Source organism: Trachinotus anak, unplaced genomic scaffold (genome assembly GCF_046630095.1).
Source record: "Trachinotus anak isolate AG129_WGS33_773 ecotype Australia unplaced genomic scaffold, CSIRO_AGI_Tana_v1 ptg000019l, whole genome shotgun sequence".
In the NCBI taxonomy this organism is placed as follows: Eukaryota; Metazoa; Chordata; class Actinopteri; order Carangiformes; family Carangidae; genus Trachinotus; species Trachinotus anak.
In genome coordinates, this window is record NW_027273870.1 from 12,855,782 (window position 1) to 12,878,979 (window position 23,198).

A 23,198-nucleotide genomic window follows, 5' to 3' on the forward strand; every position below is an offset into this window, starting at 1 on the left:
TCTGCAGTTGATTAGTTGCACAAAATACTATGAATGAGGAACAGCAAAGACAGTTGCAGCATTAAAATGCAGAATTTAACTGCACAACAGCTGCTAGCAAGGACAACAAGGTCAGTAACGCTTGTATATTGTTATAGACATAACATTCACCACTGGTAGTCGAGGCTGATATGACCCAATCAGGGAACGACTGTGGGCATCCTTGGTTCCAAACATTTCTGTTTTTGCCTATACAGTGCAAGTTTTCAAACTAAAACAGGGTCAGCAGCCTTTCCAATAGTTTCAGTTTTAGTGTGGATGGCAGGCATAAAACACAGCATAAGAGATGCATTTTAAAAATAGAATATCAACAAAGCATTTCCATCCACAGAACTGCTGCTCACTGGATGTTTTTTTTTTGTTTGTTTCTGTTTCCATTCTGAGTAAAAACCCTAGAAACTGTGGTGTGTGAAAATCCCAGGTGATCAGCAGTTTTCAGAAACACTTAAACCAGCCAGTCTGGCACCAACTATCATGTCACAGTCAAAGATCACATTTTTTCTCCATTCTCATTTCTAGTGCAGAGTTTGGTGTCAACATTAACTGAAGTCCCTGACCTTTATCTGCACAAGTTTATTCATTGCATTGCTGCTACATGATTTGGTGAGTCTATATCACAGTGTGAGCTATACAGTGACAATTAGGAGGGTCAGCTATTTCTCCAGGGTGAAAGGTAACCCAACACAGCACAGGCATTTGCATCAATGAACTGAAGTGTTGGGCATGCATGTATTTTAATACTGATCAATTCCCTAACCAGGTAAAACATCTGAATTCCTGTGAAAAAACAAAGATGGTGCCTATTGTAAAAACTGATGTTAAAGGTAAGAGACTAACTCAACCACGCCAAAAGAAGCAATAAGCTCTACATTGATGTCAAAATGTATTTCTACAGCAACTAATCCTCCACTGTCTGTCTGCTCATGGCTGAGCACCAGTGTTTGGTAACATTAGATCATATATGACATTTTATATTCTTAATGAAATGCCAAACCAACATTAGAGGGTGCGCTATCAGATAGCTAACATTAGTTAACTAAACTGTAACTTAAAGCTAAAGTTAGAAACTAGCTAACATTGATGATTCTTGAAACAATCAAAATCATAAACTCTGAAGGTAAGAATGTTAAGTGTATTTAACAAGCTAGATAGCTAGCTAATGATACTTACATTTACCTACATTGTCTCAATAGGGGGGGCTGCCAGACGATATATTGAACTAATGTCAAGATTAAGAAATGGTATGGTCCACTTTAGGTGGGTCTGAAATCATATCACAAAGTTTTCCTGGCATGAATATGGGAAATAGAAATAGGTAAGTAGAATATATGTATGTTTCAACCCTCCCAAACTATTGTTTTTACCACTTTTGAGGTGGTCAAAGTCTTAGTCAGGATCAGGGGAGTCAGACCCCCTCCATAATTCAAACCCTGACATATCCTATTTCAGACTGGACACAGTGAATACTATTTAGGGGACATTTTTGGATTTCACTCTTAAGTTTCATTCTTTAATTTCTGTTGTGAAGAGAATGGCCCACCATTCAGAGAGAACAGAGTGACAGTTTCCCAGTGGGGATGGGAGGTTTCTTATAATTTTTAATGAATATTTTTGCACGTTTGACCATTGCTGAAAAGCCAAGCAACATTAAAATTTGGAATATTTGGAGTTCAGCATGTTCTCTGCATATGAGATAAAGAGTGGTACTTTGGGCAAAACACAGATCAGAAGAGCTCAACAGAGTAACTGCATGAGGTTCCCGCAGAGCTGCAGTGAAAGCTTCGCCTGTCACCACAACTAAAAAGGCCATCATCTATCAGGTCCCAAGACTCATTGTTGTAGAATTTAGTAGGCTGAACACTCCCTCTATCTCCCTCTCTCCATTTCTCTCTGTCTATCTACCTCGCTCGCTCTTTCTCCCTCTGCACTTCTGGTAATGGATTCTGTCTAAATGGGTTCTGAGAAACACAAGTGAAGAGAGGAAGAAGAGAGGAGGCAACATGAGGGAAGGAGAAGACTTGTTGCTTGTGTCCATGATATAGATTCAGCTGACAGTCATCAGTAATTACTTAGTTATTAACTAATAACTAATAACTTTTACAATTTACAAAACTCTCCAGATTAGTTTGGCTCAGTTGTTTGCATTTTTTACTGAAACCGTGACACATTATTAGAATGGCATGTCTATTTCTAGGGTTGTAAATTAGTTAATTACATTATATCAGAGTATATCAGTCTGCCTGTTTTTAATTCATGACACAGAACAAATTCATACAATATTAATTGTTACGCTGCAGTTATCACAGTTGTCTAAGCTGATGACACAGAAGACTCTTCATCAATTACTGTAAATTACTGTATTTTAACAGGAAGCAACAAGGAAAAAATAAATAAATAAAAAGGATAAAGAGGACAGGAGAGAGGAAAGGATGATGAGAAAATGAGAAGGAAGGAGATAGAGCAATGCTGTATGGTTAATGTTTTAATGTTAGCCACTTGATGGAATGAAGTGTCTTCATTAGTGGCGCCAAAGTTAAACCCTCTAGTCAGTTAGTCTGTTATTCATTGATTTCTCTGGTCAGCACTAGATTGCTATTGAATATGACTGGCACCAGGGCTTTGTGTGTGTGTGTGTGTTTGTGTGTGTGTGTGTGTGTGGGGTGGGGAGGGGTGGGGGGTGGGGAGGGGTGGGGGGGTGGGGGGGTGATGGGTGCATCCTGTAAACTCAAGTATGTTTTCAGCTACTGGAAAAATTTTTCTGTATACACGCGACCTCTCCACTGGCACACGAGAGAACTTGTACCTACACGCACACATGCACACACAGGCACACATGTACGCACATGCACACACAATAGCAACTAGTTCTTGGAAGAGTGTGAAAGATGAGCCTGAAATACATCTGCAGTTAGTAACTGCAGTCTTTGTTACAAACATATTCACTGCTACACTCCACGCCTTCTTGCTGTGAGAGTAGAAGAGAGGTGATACATTATTTATCATATTATTTCGTATGAAACATACAGCACCAGCTGCGCAAAAACATAACCAGTAGTAATATCTATGCATCCATACTGAAGCATAGATGACAGAAAAATGTCTTTAAATGTGTCCTGGTGAACGTGAATGTATAATATCTCTATACTTAGATATGCACCTTGGTTATTGCAGTGATCTGTCTTCTTAAGCAGTCACATCTGTTGTCCCTTCCTCAACCATGATGTGTGTACGTGTGCATATGTGTATTTGTAGATGTTAATGTGTGTGTGTGTGTGTATGTGTGTGTGTGTGTGCGTGTGTATCTGTGTGTGTGTGGGATGGGGGGGTGCTTTACTGGATAACTCTCTGATATATGGAGTTCTTTTGAAAAAGCACAAGTAAATAAGTCGTGAGCATATGAACACTGTGTTGGGGCAACCTGATGTATAGTTTAATAAACCCACAATATAAATATTTTAAGGACTACTTAGTATTCTAAACAGTGCATAGAATTTGTAGGCCCTAGCATGCACACACACACACACACACACACACACACACACACACACACACACACACACAGAGAGGGAGAGAAGAGCATTCCTGTGAGAGAGTAGTAATCCTGTAATAATCTTGTAATGGTAATCTATCAAAAGTTCAATAAATAGTGCAATACCTAAAGGAATGAAAAAGTCAAAAAACATGACTATAACAAATAAAGGTAATAAATGCAGAGTTAAGTCTCTGATATCAGTTCTGGTATTTGTTTAATTAAAGTCATCAGAAGTTTATTTTATTTTTTGTTCTTTCTTCTAATATTTCATCATTTTGTCTCCAAGTATTTAAAAAAATATGATCAATGAATTCAAATAATTGCACAATATAATTGCATCATATCCAGGTGATGCATCTGTGGATGAGTAGTTAAGCTCAGTTCCTTGGGCTGGATCAACCAAGGCCTGGTGTGGCATCCAAACATGGCTACAAATATAAACTGTAATTTAGGAAAAAGGAAAAAAAAAGAAGAAAGTAGTTTGAATTTTGAATTCCAGCTCCAATGCACATGCAGTATGAACTGTATATACTCCAGTTTTTTCTTCAATAAACATTTATTCTTGCTACTGTTGTGTTGAGTGGATATTTAATTTCTAATTAAATCATTAGTTATTGATTAAATCCATTCACACTTCATACTGTGCAAACAATGAGTCAAAAACTGACCAGTGGCAAGTGTGGAGTGATTGAAATTAAAGTTTGAGAAAGTAACAGTGAAAAAAGTCATATATCTAATTTTACACAGATTCTCCTATAAACAAGATTTTATTGTAAATTACATAATATATAATAATACATACATAATACACACAATGATGTCCTCTTTTGTGAAACAGTTTCCTGTTACCTTTGAAGGTTTTTCCTTCTGTAGGCTGTAGTCACTCTGACCCATAAATGGCCGTGAGCAACATTAAGGTGTTTACCTGAACTGCTAACAAAGTTTCACTCACTTGATTAACTGGTACATTTCCTATGACAACTCAGGTTATTTTACAACTTGATGTGTGTTTGTGTGTGTGATGTACTACCTTATTTAATGGCTTATGAACACAAGCAACAGTGAATCTCTAAATACTACAATCAATGGATGTAAATGTTTGCATTTTTACATTTTACAGTGTGGGTATAAGCATTATCCTAAGTGAGTGAATGCTGGTGGAGGAGAATTTCAGTCCAGATGCATAACCAAGTTCAGTTCATGGAGCATGAATTACCATTTCAAAGACGATAAACAATATAGGACCAGAATACTTCATTGCCAGATTGAAGTTCAAATCATGCCACTTATAAGTCTCACTGAGCACATCAGCTGTGGCCATTGTTCATCCTTTTAAGGAAATGCGATGATTTCTAAAGATCCTGCCAACTTGTGTCCAGTTATGGCTTAATGATCGAGCAAGAATCACTCTAATTTCCTGTTTCTTACTGTTTAGAGGCCACAGTTAGAAAGGATTAAAGGAGTGTAATGAAATAAAAACGTGAGGCAAAGACTGAGATGCTGAATATAAGGAGAGACACAGAGGGGGAAAAGATGAGGCTCAAAAGAAGAGTGCATACAGCTCTTCACACACAGAGAGAAATATTATGACTGATTATTTTCTCAAAAATAATCCAACACACGATCTCTCCAGTTTTCACAAAGCTCTTAATTTATGTTGTTTCTAGTGTGAGTGTGTAATTCAACAGTAAAATGTGAGTGTTGCACTATCAGAGAAGCTGACAACAATGCTGAATGCAAAATAATTACAGGCTAGATAATTTGCTCTAATTTGGTATTGTTACGTATGAATGAAATTTATTTTGTCACCTTCTGCTTTGTCAATGGATTGCATCCCTGCCCCTTTCAAATAAAGCAGCCACTGAACTGAATTGAACCAAACTGAATTTCATTGAAAGAGTGAGAGCAAACATGGTATGAACAGATCCATCCATCATTGTCTGTTTTATGTCCCTGTCTCTCTCCATCTGTCTGCCTTCCTGTTTGTGGCTCTGTCAGTAGAGGGCCTTTCAGTTGACACATCCCACCCTCTGGACGGTCTGCAGCTACCAGGTGGCTGTGGATGCCATTTTGCATCTGTCTTTTAAATTACAGTTTACCATGTTAGCAACTTATCTCACACTTTAACCAAGTCAATCTATAACATTGCTTCTTTTCCATCTGTGAAGTTAAAAGGACCATCACCATGTACGGAGGCTCTTCTCTTCTGCGTCCTTCTCTGTGTGCGTCTGTTCCTCTGTCTCACTCAGTTTAGATACTGTTAGATACAGTTCAGATTTATTTACTTATTAATCAAAGGTGTCAGAACGCTTTTCTTGATTGTTACAATCCACTTTAACCCCTGTGTACTTCAATAAAATGTATATGGTGCCATGTCCCCCCTGTCTGCCCTGGGATTTTGCCCTGGGCTGGAATGTTTGGGTTGTTAGATAAATGACAATGTTTTAACCAGTCCCCTTTTGAGTTTAAGGTCACTTTTGCATGAAATCCATATCTGTACTTTATTACTAATTTCAAAGACAAAGCATAGCCTACTGAATGTGCCTGACCTCTGTTTTTGTGATTTCAGTTTGCTTCTTTTCCACAGCAACAGGCTTGTGGGTGCTGTGGTATTCTGTGCTCGGAGACATGGTACATGTACATTATGGTGCTTTTGTGCTTAAGACATCAGAGGAAAGCTTGCAGCTTCCTGGGCCCTCATAAATTAAATATCTGTAATCCCTGCACCGTTCCGGGGTTTTTCTGTCAGATTTCAAGTAAATGCAGAAACACACACTCAGAACCACTCTTTCCCCTCCTCTCATCCCCTCTCCATTCCTCAGAAACTGTGGTAAAAGTAAGGTAGTCTGAAACGACAGATTATGTATATAATATATTGTATAAGATAATTAATGTATACAGTACATGTATGTTGCATTTTGTATTAAGTATTTTTGGAAATTGTATTTTGATGGTTTGGCAACATTATTTTTCTTAAACTGTCATGCCAGTAAAGCACCACTGAACTGAACTGAATTATGTAAAAATCAAGTATTACTTCTTGACACTTACACAAGTTACAATATAGTATGTTTAAGTTACTCTGGTTCCCTGAATAGCACTAAGTATGAGGTTTGTGAGCCTCTTTGAGTATTATGGTGTGTGTGTGTGTGTGTGTGTGTGTGTGTGTGTGTGTGTGTCTATATAATAGCTAAGGTTATAGTGTTAAGCAGCTTAGCAATGCCAAATGGATTAAGTGTTTTGTTGACACATAGTAAAGTAATCTGGTTAGCAAAGACAAGATACACACCGCTTCCTCTCTGTCTGCCTGTCTGCTTCCATCCCTCCTATTCACCCCTTCCTTTATTGTTCTTTCTTCCATTTATATTACATCATGTCTTCTTACGCTTCCAGTTTATCCCTTCTACCTTGCTCTCTTCACACACTATAAGCACACAAATACTCACACACTTACAAAGAGGACACATTGGACTTAATGGGAGTAGACAGCTTATATATTTGAAGTTCATTGCTATAAGTCAAAGCCAGACATCTCTCTGTTGTTACCTCCATGTATGCATTTGTATTTTATAACAGTATGTTGCCTTTTTTATCTGTTTAGTTCACATATGCTGGACACTGTATTCCTACAACATGAGTGTAGTAGTGAGTGTATCTTTGGATTCCTCCAACACCTGAGATTTTGCATATGTGTCATTACCTATCAGTTCTTCTGTTTATTTAAAAGGATTAGGAATTAGGAAATGTAAGCATCGTCACCTTCTGTGCACCTGAGGATTTTCTTCAGGGAAAGACACACCTGTATCAGTGTGTTGCAACAGAAAATGTTAATGTAGCTTCTTTTTTCTGTCCCTGTAGTTGAGATCATCAATATCAGGTAACCAGGCAAGCAGCAGCTAGGCACTCAGGGGTCGAGACGTCACAAAAGAGTTTATGTTTGCTAGTGTGTGTGCGCATGTTTGTGTGTGTGTCCACCAGGGAGCCAGCCAGACGTCTCTGGTCTAATATTTCCTCTCAGGAGAGCAAACAATGCTGAGAGGTTTCTCCCTCTCCCCGTTCGGCCTTTTTCTCCACTCTCCTTGCTTCTCTTTAGAATTACCTCTCCACTGAATTGTTTTGTTATCCTCTCCTCCTCTCTGATCCTCTCTTCTCTTCTCCCATTTTACTCTCCCTCCCGGAATCTATTCTTTCTCTCACTATCTCTTGCAATGAAGCTGGTGATGGAATATAGTTTGTTGTTACTGTACACACACAAACATTTGCACATACCCATGCGCACAAACTGTATGCTGCAAACCAGGGTCAGTATCAAGGGACAGAACAACAACAGGTGTCTCAGCAGAGGCACACAACTATCAGCTCATTCAAATCCCTAGAAATGTCATTTATATACAACTGAACTCCAACAGCTAATGTAGGAAATACAATTGTGACCAGATTACATTTTCTACTGACGTAATGAGAAATGTTAATTTGGCAAGTTGTAAATATGTGGTTTGTTTTCTGCCAGAATATCATATCTTGCAATAAAATACGCACCTGTAGTGACTGCAACATTTTTGGACTTTATTATGATGTCTTGAGACTCTCACAGCTCTTGGTTCAGGTTAGTAAAAGATCATGATCTGGTTTAATACAGAAAAAGTTCACACTGACCTCAGACACAACATGTTAATTTACAATTACCATGAATAATACCATATTTTTTCCCTAATCTTAACTTTTGTGCTTTTGTTTCCTGAACATAACCACAGACAGGGCTCTGTATGCAAACCGTGGTCTCTGGTGAGACAGCTGAGCGCTTCATACACCTGCCATCCATGCCTAGACACTCCTGGCAACCGTCCTTACAAAAGTGTGTAACTTCATTCATTTGACAAAAGGCTGCCTCTGAATGTAAACGAGCTAGAGAATACATTTCATACAAAGTTTAGCTCTATACAAACATAATTTCTAGGATACAGGTTGCAATTCAGACAGTGAATAACATCGCAGAATATTTCTGAAGTCCTAACGCTTATACTGACCCGACTCTGACGGAATATTATACATGTGCTCTGGTTCCAGGGCTTGTGTTTGACCAGTGACACCCTGTCCAACAAACTTTACCCCAATAGTTCCTGGGCCATCAAAGTGCACTTTCTTGAGAACCGGAAATTTTTGGAGACATCCCAGGTACTACAGCTGGAAACAGATTCTTGCAGTCAAAGGTTACTGGGTTCCTGGAAAAAGTTTTGCAGTTGGAAAAGGGCTTCGTATCAACTCTTACCAAGAAATTGTATTCTAACTGATTGTACTATTATAAGTGTGACAGGCTCTGGGAAGATCTACAAAGATCTACAAAGTGACCTCCACAAAAAAAAAAAAAAAAAAAGCCAATGCTTCCATCTATGTCTTCTTCAGCAGGGTTCATCATCACCCACTAATGACCTCACCACCACTATCATGGGACTCAAAAAGATTTTTTTACGACTGATAAAACCAGTCTAAACTGGAGATGAATCAGCTGATTATCAGTCTCATATGTCTGATTCTGTGCCGCTCAAATTTACACTCAATGGTTTGTATCACACAACAGTAGAGACACAACTACATGCCGTCAGCACTGAAGTTCTTCACCATGAGTGAAGACAACATAAAGCTCACGAAAGTCATAAAGTTAAGTAAGTTGCGGAGGAACTATACCACGAAAACATTCAGAACAACAAACTTAATCAGACACTTAAAACACCATCACCCTGCTTAACATGTCCAATTTCAAGAAGCTAGCAAAGGCAAAGCGGACAAACTAGAGCCATTCAGCTGGCCTCACCTGTGCATGGCACCTGCTGAACTGCTGCTGTGGCTCGCACACATGTCCACACTGCCAGTGTTGCTGCTGTGCTTTGGATAAGGGCCATAAATGATAACAGAAAGGAGAGGGCACAACATTCACCTTTTGAATTGCCAATTAAAGAAAAGTTAGAAAATGAAATGTAGTTGTAAACTGTAGTTCTTTGAAAGAAAAGGAATCAATATGTCAGACTTAAAAAATCTGAAATTGGAATCGATGCACCTCAAGTCTAAAGCCATAAGAAACGTCTGTCTGAACCAATTCATCTCCACACCACACACAGAAGTGAGAAAAGGCATGGATGCTGACACCTTGCAAGACTTTTCAAAATGAGCCACACACACACACACACACACACACACAGCTGCATTTTAAAGAGTCAATTAGCCTTTGAAAACTTGACGACTACTCACTTTTACAGATGGGAAGTGTATACTCTAGAGCACTAACATCCCCAGCATAATGCTATTTAATAAAAACATTATTAAACTTAATATAGGAAATACAATGACTCAGCACTTTATCTCGCTCTTAATTACAGCATCACATCTCCTAATGAAAATCGTCTAGCTTATTGAAAATATTGCGTATTTCCTTGTGTGTGTGTGTGTGTGTGTGTGTAATAAACAAGTCCTTCATTAAGAATAAAATTTACACCTGTTCAAGAAAACTAACTCAAGGATAATTAATAGGCTTCAGATATACATGCATAACACCACACACACACACACACACACACACACACACACACACACACACACACACACACAAAGGTTGCAAAGTAGATATTTGCACTTATACACATCTACATACACTGACTCCAAATTAACTAAATCAATTATCAGACTTGTTTGTGTTTTGCTGCCCCTCTGCCCCCATCTACTGTACCAGCCTCTTACCCCAGTTCCCACCACCAAAAAGGACACTCAGTGAAGGTGTACAATTACAGTAAATATCAATGTGACAGAGCTGCTGTATAACTTTATTCCAAGTCTGGATTTTTTTTCTTAATTTTTCCTTTTAGTAGTTTAATTTATTTTAGTAATTGAAATAAAAACATCCAAATTCCAAAAGTCATAAATAGCCATTAATCTTCATGTCTATGTTTTTTGTAATCCCATTATTGTTACAACTACAGAAACCGTTATTAGTCTATTCAGTGACTCACAATATCACTGATGAAATATTACATCTATTGCAAGGTTTAGCATATAATAACGAATAACAATAAAAAAATATGCCCACTGTACTTTTTTATTATATCATATTATAACCCTTTATAAAATGGCTTTATAAATCTGAACACACCAGACCAAAAGTTCCCTCATTAACAAAACACACCAACATTAACTATCGTTACTGTAGTTAATTTCTTCAGACAACAATAAGATGAGAAAATTCAGTAAGTGAGCACACCTCATCCTCTTTCCCTCTCGCACACGCACACCACAGCCAACGGAGTCACAGCAGGAGATGAAAGTCACCTCACATGGCTGATTTTCCTTTTTTTTTTTTTTTGGAAACAATGGAGATCACGATTTAATTGTGATTTACCAGAGAAAAGGTGTCTAATTAAACAAAAGAGAGGATGGAAAGACTTTTGTCTGTGCTGAGACTGTGAAACCATGTGCCCCTTAAAGAGTAAAAAAGTATGCAGTCTTATTCTAATCATGTCAATTCTTTTTTAATTTGATAAAAAAAATATTTGAATCATTGAAAACTGATTGCACACTTATCATAAATATTCTTTTCTTAGAACTCTGTGTATCATATGTGCTGAGATGGGCCACGGGAGTGTCTGAGGCATCAATTTGCAACTGAACTTGAGAAATATGAGAGTATGTGACCGGACGTTAGAGTTGGCTGGACATAGTATATACCTGTCCTGCCAAAATGAACATAATACACAATTGTGTATACTTTTGAAGGGCAACAATCAAGACCGAAAAGTAGAAACAAGATAAATAAAGAACGAGTAAATGTAAACAAGAGCTCCCAGTCAATAATACACCAAAACATATTCATTATCCACTCTTCCAAAATTTGGAAAAACAGAGTTCAAAATAACACCTTGGGGGGAATGAAACCAAAAAGAGAGGAAAAGTTTAGATGATGTCCTACCATTGTCGCTGTCAGACTTGTTGTCATGCTCGGTGTCAGTAAGAGTCAGCACTGAGTTGGAGCGGCTGGACAGGCAGGAACTCCTCCCAGATGATTTACTAAGACCACCGCGGCCCCATAACCGCATGGTGCGCTCTGGTGACATCACAGCCTGACTATCAGTATCTAGGTCCGGGGCTGTTCCAACTGAGAAGCCGCGGTGGGGGAGGCCCATCTCAGAGCAGAATGCCAGGCCACGACGTGACGGGGGCTCGCAGATCCCCAGCTGACGAAGACTGAAATGCTGACCTGAAAAAAGAACAGGCGGAGATTTTGGAAATCATCTTAACTAGTGACTATGTACAAGGTCATGTTTCACTTTGAATTAATATTATGTTATGTTGTTGAATTCATGTTTCATGTTGAATTTGTCAAATGATTTTCAACAACTTCACACATCATAATTCCTAAGTAAAATCTCCCTTACAACAAAATTTGTGTTCTCCTTTTTTTAAAATTAAAACATGAAAACAAATGTCCATCACAATTTGCCAGAAGTCAAGGTGGCATCTTCAACTTGTTTTGTCTGACCAACAGTCTGTGAACCAAAGATAATCAATTTACTGGAAAAAAGATGCAAGTTGTCACATTTGTGAAGCTGGGACTGGAGAATATTTGGCATTTTTTCATGATTAATGACTTGGATTAACCCTAACCCCAAAAATAGCTCTCAATTACTTTTCTGATGATCAACTAAGTTATTAACTGACTAAATGTGTCATCAATTACTGAACCAATAAAAAGCCTTTCTTCCACAGACACACCTGATTGTGTATTTCAGAGTGTGTGTAGGTCATATGTGACAACGAAGATCCGCAGTCAGGACAGAAAGCAGCTGCGTCCCATGCAGAGAGCCTGACTGAAAAACCCCAAAACATTATTTCTTTGCTAAATACAACTGTAGCTGTAGAAAAATATAAAATATAGAAAATATATCTGTTAAATCCCATTCAATCCTTCCAGGAGATGAGACAGAACCTTAAGCCTAGAGACCATGAAGACATAAATGAAATGGTGGTGCAACTCATGTTAGGATGAACATATCATGAATTTAATCATTTGTACAAAATGTGCATAGACTCTTTTAAGACATTTGCTCAGATCAAAATTAAATAACTATCAATTATAATTCATAATAAATGTTATTGAAGATATACAAAAATAAAAATAAAAAAACACAAAATAATAAATGAGGGATTCCATTTTTAGAAATGTAGTGTTATTATATACATTTTCATAATTAACAGAGACACAGATATCTCACACTAGATGATTGTAAGGTTTCTGAACCAGTATTAAACCAGTTACACCTTCAGCTGTCTACTGTTCAATACAATTCAATACTATTCAGCTGTCTACTATTTCATGATGAAACTCTGTCTGCTTAATGACAAAGAACTAGTTGATACAACACTGGTTATTATTAGAGAGATGTTAATCGAACAGACATTTTGATCTAATTTTATAAAAACAGGCATTCATGAATAAAATGGTGAGTGCTCATGGTCTATATGATCAAAGCTGGACAATGCAAATAATTAAAAACAAAAACTGAGTCATAAAAAGACCAATGGCATAGAACAACACACTTGTTACACTAATTTTTTTTCCAGTAAAATACACAATAAATATGTAAAATATTTTACACAAGAAAGCCACAATAAGGCACAATAAGACAATGTTTAATGGGAAAATGTGTTGAAAACACATATCTGCCCAGAAGATTTAGATTTGCTTTAAAATGCCAGTAATTCAATTAGTCATGTGTTAGCATCATATACTCACAATATAATGAGGGATGCTTAATGGATGCAGGGCTGCAGGCCTTTTAGTAATAGTATCGAATGGGGTGTTTTTTGTAAGAACAAACAAAAAAGTCAGACACAAAACAACAAGGACCATCAAGAAACATCTACAAACACACAAACTGTGGAAAGTATTTCATCAGTGGATTACACATTCAGAATACTTTTTTCATTAAATTTAATAAATCATTAGGAGTAACTCTTACACATCAAATGGAAATGGGCTGAAATCAGGTTCAAATACTGTGTGATAATCCCTTAAAATATACATGAAAAGAAGACAAACAAATTATCTGTAAAATCTCAGTATGTGCATTTTCATCTTTAATCAGCAAATGAAAAGAGATATTATAAAAGCTTTCTGTAATTAATGGCACAACAAGAGATAACAAGTACTGCCGTTCAATTAAAAGTTATATTAATTTTAAATTAGCTCCAATTAGGCCAGCAGTGAAAACGAAGGTGATAAGATGATTGAGTAATTATGAATTTTTTATTTCTTAAATATTGACGCTGTGTTAATTGGAGCAGGAGAACAATGGATGCAATCTGTGGTTAAGCATTTTTCTTTTCATTTTAATGAGCTATTTTTACCCTACCCCCTCTTCTTTGACAAGACGTGGATGGCTCATTGTGCCAATGGTTCATTGAAGCCTTCTGAGATATACTTACTTATACTTTATATTTAACAAACCTTTAACATCTCTTTCACTTCCTCACCTCATCTTGGTACAATCATATGTTAAACAAGTTTTATCCAAATATAAATCCACAAAGTTATGAACAAATACATGCCCAAGTATCAACTAACAAAACTACTAAAACTTTACTTATATATATTTTTAGATATAGTAAATAAGGATTTACATTATATACAAATGCATGTGTCAATTAATGTGATGCCTTATATATATATATATATATATATATATATATATATATATATATATATATATAGATTAAAGAAACTCCAAAAGGAAATAAAGGAAATAAAAACCATATTTGGAAACTTGATACAATTACAGTGCTTTCCATGTATCATAGTAAATTACATGTATCATTGTATTATGCTGTTATTTTTTGTGTGTGTACCAGCAGAGAAGAAATCTACTTTTATGAACAGAACATCTATTGAGTGCAACATACAGTTTTCAGTCTTGCTGTTTTAAGTGTGCATTGATAACCAAACACAGGAAGCAAGAGCTGTACATGTGTCTGTGCACTGCATGTGTGTATAGACTCTCACCTTGTCTGCTATAATCATCCTGTTCATGGTGAACCATATCCTTGTGTCCCTTGGTGGTCCCGTACAGTAGCCTGTCGACAACCATGGACAAAAGTTGTCAATTGTGACACAACAAGAAAAGATAGCTACTGATTTTCAAAGGATAATCAAGTATTGCTGTTTGAAGAATTATAGGAGTTAAACTTTAAATTACTCATTCAATATTTCTGTCAGAGTTTAAAGTATACTCATTACCTCTGCCAAAGGTGGTCATGTTTTCACTTGTGTCTGCTCACAAGTTGTGTCAGCAAGATTACACAAAAACTACCAAACCAATTTGCACTGAACTTGGTAAAGGAATAGGACATGGGCCAGGGAAGAAACCATTACATTTTGGGGCAAATCCAGATCAATTACTAAGAATTTGAATGTTTTTTCTCTGAAATATGGTGTATGTTGTTTGACATTGACCTTGGCCAAGTCAGCAGTCTCTGACTTCCCTTTTATAGCACATTGTGATTCCAAATGGAATGAACAAACCATGTGGATTCAAACTCTGCTATTTACAGGGTTTTATTCAATAAAGTGTGGAAATTTATAAAAAAATAGGTATTTCAGTCCTCCCAAGAGAGCAAAAATGGTAGCTACCAGTTCCTATCAGCAGAGACATGACTAGACCAAACCTGCTCCAGGTTAAATTGTATTTGTAAAAATGTTTTTGTGAGTCTGCTCAAGATAATAATAATTTGAAGACTTTGAAGACATGTTTTAGTGCTTTACATATCTATAACATAATATTATCCATTGGTTAGACAGTATTATAACATATGTAATTCCAGTTCTAACCTGGTCTGGTCTTGGTGCTGGTCAAAGGCCTTAAGTGTTTCACTGGAGGAGTAGGACTTCTGCGTGGGGACTCGGAGTCCTTGTGAGCCAATAGCACAGTCTTCGCTGTCCCCTGATGAACCTAGTATAATAGTGATGATGATAATAATAATCATCATCATCATCATCATCATCATCATCATCATCATCATCATAATCATAGACCTTATTTATATAGCACTTTTAAAAACAACAGTTGTGTGTGTTACAATTAATAGTAAAAAAAACAAAAAAAAAACAACAACAATATGGTAAACAAAACAACATTAAAACAAAAACAATAGGAAAAAGTAATAAACTTATTAAAAGTAAATTATTTTTGACAACCATGAAACAAACACACCCACATTTTGTTTTGCACCCTCCAGGCTGTTTCCTTTTCTGTTTAACTACTCACAGACATACAATATTTATACAAAAATAAAAAGCTCTTAGAGGCAAAAACAAGACAAAATTCAAGATGAGTTTAGAGTTTGTTCCTTTATGTCTTTTTTTGCACTGGTTTCATTTTACAATGCTCAAATGTCACCAATTAAAGTCAGACCCTGGATTTCTAGAATGATAATTACAGGAAGGTGTTGGAGACAGTGCCAGTGGAGTCTGCAGTCAAATTTCTGAAATTTCATTAAAAAGGAAAAACTTCCTGCTGGAAGTTTCTCCCAACTCCACATAGCATCTCTGGAGCTCAGGGTGACCACCTCTTGGTCACCTCTCATACCAAGGCCCTTCTCCCTGGATTGCTCAGCTTGGCTGGCTGGCCAGTTCAACAAAGAGTCCTGGTTGTTCCACACTGGCTACTGTGCTCTTGGGGATCTTCAGTGAAGCAGAATTTTTTTGTGGCCTTCCACATACCTGTGCCCTGACAAAGTCCTTTCTCTGAGCTCTGAAGGCAGTTTCTTCCACATCATGGCTTGGTTTTTGCTCTGATATGCATTGTCAGCTGTGAAACTTTATATAGACAGGTGTGTGCCTTACAAAATTATGTCCAATCAGCTGAATTCACCACAGGTAAAATCCAATCAAGAGAAAGTTACGAGGAAGAAACATATGGATGGAGGAATCATTTTCACCAAACAGGATATCCTCACTCCGTCCAGGGTCATTGTGGAAAGAACACAACTGCTCATGATTCACAACAGCGCAACTATCAAATGTTGATAGTAGAAAACAACAGAAAAACATTTGGTGTCTGTTGACTGCTTCTCCAATACTTAATGTATATATATGCAGCGTCATGGTATCACAGAATGTGACTGATAAAAATAACACAAATTGACATTAACACTTTATTGGACCAATTAAGTTTTGTTATTATTATTAATATTATTATTATCAGAACAGAATAGGTGAGAGGGAGTAAAGTAAAAACGACAGTGAATATCCTGAGTAAAATCATCGCCTAAATAGTTTATGAAAGACCTTCGGCAGAGTCAGTCTGACACCCTCATCAGGGTAACGATGACTTTAGAAGACTAATTTTAATCATGACTGTGTGGCTGCATTAGACTGAAGCTTTTTTCTGAGTGATCCAGAAAACAAAAAAAACAAAACAAACCAAAAAAGGCTTATGGAGAAAAAAAATTAAGAGAGCTGCAGAGAATTTCATGATTCAGATTGTACACATGTAATATTTTTTATATTATAAACAACACCAGTAGCTGCTTCTACAGTTCTACAGTAGCTCGGCAATTGCTTTTACTATCTCTTCAGATCAGCTAACTGATTAATAACCAGACTCCAATTGAGTGTTGCTGTCCAGGAGAGCAAGGATGGGAGGAAGCACAACTTAACAGAATGGAAAGCGTTCAGCAAGATCTTCTCACCCTCTCTTTCTGGCCAACTGATATCATTCTTTGGTTATTATTTGTGTTTCACATCCATTCACTCACTGCATATAGTGCTCAAAGACTTTGCATACACTACTGACCTGCCCTCCCTAAATCTCAAAGTATTTAATGAGCCAGGGTGTGACATCTATAGGCCCACTTTACGGCAATCACCAGCAAAACACACTCTTCCTCCAGTATGGAAAGCATTATGTATCATTCCACCTTTAAAAAAACAACACGCATAACTTTGGACTTGTGGCCCTAAGTTCTGTCTCATGGGGTATATAAAGACAATCATGTCTCAGTAACTCTCTCAGTCAGTGCAGGAGAGGGTGCAGACACTGATTGCCTCCAGATGTGGAGACCTGCGTGTCTCTGCTTGTTCTATAAACCAGAAACAGTGTGGCCAGTGCCTCTCATAACCACACCGTCCAAATATCTGAAGAGAAGCAAATGATCCACGGTGAAGGTGGCTGGATGAAGTACAGCCTCAGACACAGCTCAAAAAATAATACAGAACCTTTTCTGGTTTAGTGGCCCAGGAAACTCACAGACCAATTGTATCTGTTGTAAATCATCTCATGTGATGCTAGTCAGCCAATCAAATCTGTGCATTCTGATAAGTATTGTGACACACACACACACACACACACACACACACTCACTCACAGGGGATAGACAAGACAAGACACCGCAATCTGCGAAATAAGTGAGTCAGTGAAAAGTAAATTCACATGGTGTGCTCTCAAAAGAGAAAAGTAGACAGCGATAACAAACCTTTTTATCAAGAATGGACACACTCTTACATATTCAGTCTTCCAGTCAGCAGTTCAAAACCAGTATGTCTCATGTTGTGAGACTGTAGTGTTTATCAGAAGTGGCAATGTGAAGTGGCACTATGAGACAAAGCACGTATCTTTTAGCAAACATACCCACTGAAATCCAGACTGAGGGCACAGAAAATGAATGATCTAAAAGCCCAGTATGATTGAACACATTCTTTGACTGCATTGACTTCTGCAAATGAATGTTCCCTTAAAGTAGCTTGGATTGGGGTCAAGATAAAAAACATTTACTGACAATGTTCAGCTGTTAGTTTATGTAACGTTCTTCAACAAGGAGAAGAAAGAGTTCTTAGAAAAGCCTTTAAGTGTTACACCCCTTCAGACCAGCACAAGAGCAGAGGACATGTACCTGGCCATAAAGAAGATCATGGAATTTCTCAGAGAAATGCAGCTTCTCATCAACTTCTGCTGTACAACAATGTGATGTGGTTTAGTAGAGACAGGTTGTTGGAGTGTCAAAGCTTTCTTGACACAGCTGATGAGCCAGAAGGCCACACAATTGTCTCTCTTTTAAGAAGATGAAAAAATATGGATATTGTGGCATTTGTATTGTTAATATCACTCCACACCTGAATGGACTGAATTCAAATCTACAGGCAAGGGCAATTCAGTTTGTGACCTGATGTCAGCTTCAAGAGGAAATTTGAGGTGTTCAAGTGAGAGCTGCAGAGAGCCTGTGCACATGTCCCATCAGTGCAGGAACAAGTTCAGGGTGAAGAGATGAATCTTCTTTTGTTGACTTTATTGACAAGCTGATTCTGAACGTTTTGACAGCATCAGCCTTGGACAGTAGCTTACCCTGTTCATTCAGAACCCACCTCATGGCAGATGATGGGGTCTCAAAAGAAGCCACACAGCACTTCAAATAGACAAATCATGGGTCGCTCCAGATGCAACTGGTCGATCTCCAAGCAGACGTGTCCCTGAAAGATTATTTCTGAGGAACTGACCCTGCCACTTTCTGGCTCCTGTCTCTTGGAGACAGCTGTTCCATGTCTGAGGAAAGTTGCCCTGCACATCTTGATCATTGTCAGCTCACATACAGCTGTGAGGCAGCTTTATTAAATCAAATATTATTCTGAGCGAGAACCTGCATGTATGATAATGGCCCTGACACTTTTTTTTTGTTTTTTATTTCATTTTTCTAAAATTAAGCACTTTATTTATTAAAGTTAGGCTTTTGATGCACATACTCATACTCTGTTCTGTATTTCATTTTTAAGTACAGCTCTTATTTTACTTTAAATCTTAAAAAGATGTATTTATTTTTGGAGTACTTTTAATTTATAATATCTACAGTTGTGAGAACTGACAATAAATAATGTTTGTATAATTGTTGACCACATACAGAACTATTAGGCTACTTCAATATATGTATATGGTACTGGCATTCATAATGCAAATTAGACATTGTGACATTATGATGCCCTGGATCTTTGCTCGAGGGAATTTCCTCTTACTTTGAATTTTAAACGAAGACCCCTGACAGACTGGGCCTCCAAGTGCCTCTGTAAATACTTGTCAATGGGATGCTCTTATAGTAATGATAGCAGCAGTAATCAAAAGATATTGCACTGTAATATAAAATATTATTAATATAAAATCTTCAGTAAGAACATAAATAACATATATCTGTTATTCCCTAAATTTAAGGCCAGCAAATGAATGGTAATGGGATGATTTGGACCCCTGATCTATCTATGTGTTTGAAGGTAAACCCGAAGAAAAACCTCTTAAAATGTTGGTAACAATCCCTCACTGCACACAAAAACTGCATGCACCCACAGGTAGTACAGTGTATGAATTTTGAAACAGAAAGGTGGTCTGTAAACTGTGAGGGATGTTTACAATGGAAATAATTTCTGCTTCGTTTTCTCAGAGAGTTTGGTGAGTACAATGTCCTAATTTGTATGACACTGGGATTTCCTTTTAACATACCACACTACTCCTTAATGGTCCTGACCTCATGGGCTGCGAAGGATTTAGCAATATATACTGTAGCTTTCCAATCAGAATAATATGTTGCGCTTTAATTAAAAATGTAGGAATTTGTAATGCTTAAATGATATGATGATTGTGAGGAAGAGTTTAGAAAAATGACTGTACATAGCTCACATTTTGAATTATTTGTCCAGCAAGATCATTTATGAAAGTATGTATAAGGGAAGAGTCCTTCTTGCTGACCAAAAAGGTAAGGTCAATCAGTTATTGTTCTTATTATTTTTGACAAAACAAACAAAAACACAAAAGGAAAAGAGAATATAGAAACAAAAACTATGCTGAGACAATGGATAAGAGACAGAGTTTTAAATCTACTTTGGAGCTGGTTTGCCAGGCCTGTAAGGTAACAAGTTAAATCAATATCTCATCAATCAACAGCTGATTTGTGAATTGCCATTTAAAAATCTCTAAAATTGTTCTTCTTTTGACTGAACATGCAATTTTTATAACAATTATATGATTTCTAATATTTCATTTTCATTTGTAGATTTAGAAGTTTGGGATTGAAAATAGCAGAATTATTCTAAACTTGACTATCTTGACTAACACTATCCCTTGTTGGTGCACTTCTTCACATATTGACAGTGGAATAAAAGTGTAACAGACATATTCTTATAACACACTACAGACACGTACCTACCCTACCATACAGCATGGGATGTCTTAAGATAAAATCCTGACTAAATAATGAATAATCTGGAACAGAGAATGAGTAAAATCTGTGTAAAACATTTTTTTAATTACAAATGTTTTCCTTGTAGAATTTTCAAATAAAGAATGTGAAAAACCCTTCAAAATATAAATATAAAGATGTGGAAAACCTTCTTCTGTAATTTTCAAAAAAAAATTTTAAAGAATTTGAACTGAAAATAGTTGCCAACACTGTTTCTGAGATGTCATTGCAAATGGTCTATTGGTTATTTAAGGAGGAGGGAGCTGTGGAGTTAACTTTATCAGTCTTCAGGGGCCCCCTTACAGCCTAGGCCTCCAAGCAGTTGCCTGCCATGCATGTTCACAAGTGCCTCTATAAATACTTGTCAATGGGAGCCTCTTAAAGTAATCATAGTAGCAGTAATCAAAATATATTGCACTGTAATATAAAATATTATTTATATAAAATTTTCAATAAGAATATAAAATACATCTGTTATTCCCTAAATTTAAGGCCAGCAAATGAATGGGAATGGGATGATTTAGACCCCTGATCTATCTATGTGTTTGAAGGTATTTGATAGGTATGATTTACTGACTAACTGACTCAACTAATGAATTAACAGAGCAACAAGTGATAGCAATAAGTGAGACAATAAATTAATGACTATCTGAATGAATGAGCTACAGTATCTGAGCTATCTCACCAGTGTATGGTCCCTCCTTGTCCTTGCGGCTCTTGGTGAGTGAGCAGTATGGACGTCGCTCTTTCACTTCCATAATGCTTCTGCTTGTGCTTGTGGCAAACATACAGGCATGCTGCTGTACAGCTGCATATACAGAAAGACAGACAGACACACACACACACACACACACACACACACAAAGATAGAGGATCAAGGCAGAGAGAGAGAGTCAGACAGAGAGAGTGAAGGGTTGTTGGACTCCACCTGCAAATACACAGAGACAAAAAATGAGGAGTTACTGACAAAGACAAAGAATGAGTGATGCAACAACAAAACCTCATCCTGCAGTGACATCAGTGTATGTTAACAACAACAACAGCATATGCATTATGTACTCCTGTGCAGACCATCACCATCTATAGTGGGTTTACTGTCTATATTTTTGTGTGATCTGCAGCACCATACTCAGTTGTTTTGTTCACTCTCATTGGTTGATATGGATGCTTACAGGCTGTTTCACAGATGACAAAAAACCCACTCACACCCACTAACATCTGGTTTCTGTCCTCAGTGGGAAAGGGTACAGGTTGCATTCATTCCCAGGTCAAATGACTCTGCAGTAGTCACAGGTATTTATCAGCATCAGCTCTGATCAGCAGAAATGGAATTATTTCACCTGGTTGAACATGCCCCTTTTCCAGTGCAATGTTATGACGCGTGTCAAAGACAATCACTGGCCTCCATGCTGCTTTCTCCTACTTACTAACCCGTTTTCTGGGGTGTTCGTGAGTGAGGCAAATTCATATTAGTTTTTAAAGAAATATTGAGTTGCAGGTTTATTTAATTAAGAATGAGGTTTTTCTTATCATGCTGTGCCTCTATTTATTTGGTTCATTAATGCTTCTCCCATAAATTGATTCCTCATTCATACATTTAATGTAGTTTCCAAGCCAATGAAATAATGGTTTTCACAGAGGCTGATATAGTGTAAACCTCATGTACCTCACCACATGTGCATATTTGCTCTGAGGCACATTTCTATACAGCAAAGTATGCTGGGAAACTTAATTGCTAAATGCTCTCAAAGTATTATCTAAAGGCATCCTTATCCTTCACCTTAACCTGTCTTTAAACATATCAGGTTGTCACTGTTAACTGCCAAAGGTGGTTTCTAAAATGATCCCTCCAAAACTGAGGGAACAAATCAACAACTTACAGACATGACATATATAACACAACACAGATGTCGATCTGGCTGTGTAAAGGCGGAGCAACAATATTCCCCCTCCCCATTCTGTGTCTATACCTTGCTACTGGAATTGTTCTATCCTGGAAAGCATTTGTATTTGTCCATACTTCATTCATATTCATTATTTCTTTGCACAAATGAAAACAAGAGAGAAAGTGATGTTGTCTGTACCATGTGGTGGGTTTATACAGTGGACCTGTAATGATACACGCATCTCAGTTTCACATGATATGTGAATTGTCACAGTTAATTATTTCTCCTGATGAGAACATGTGCAAAAACTGAAAAACTTTTCATAATGCTTTTCAGATATGGTAGGTGCAAATGCAGCAGACAATACATTTTGTTGGATTAAAAACATCCCTGTATTTCACAAGCCCATTTGCTATCTATAAGACAATGATTAAATGCATAAATATCAATGTCCCCATAAAGATGAAGAGAAATTTTGGTTCTAA

The 23,198-nt window shown here is 37.2% G+C and overlaps 1 protein-coding gene across 2 annotated transcripts in view; it reads right to left on the bottom strand.

The window, feature by feature from the left end:
- tenm3 (teneurin transmembrane protein 3) overlaps window positions 1-23,198 on the bottom strand; it is a 310,851-nt gene that overhangs the window by 206,798 nt on the left and 80,855 nt on the right. For both annotated transcript variants that reach the window (XM_071504949.1, XM_071504948.1), the window contains exons 4-7: window positions 21,513-21,755; window positions 15,441-15,561; window positions 14,616-14,686; window positions 11,526-11,813 (exon numbers count right to left, since the gene is read on the bottom strand). In XM_071504949.1, coding sequence (XP_071361050.1) covers window positions 11,526-11,813; window positions 14,616-14,686; window positions 15,441-15,561; window positions 21,513-21,615 — 583 coding nt within the window. In that variant the 5' untranslated portion in view covers window positions 21,616-21,755. The remainder of the gene's footprint in view (window positions 1-11,525; window positions 11,814-14,615; window positions 14,687-15,440; window positions 15,562-21,512; window positions 21,756-23,198) is intronic.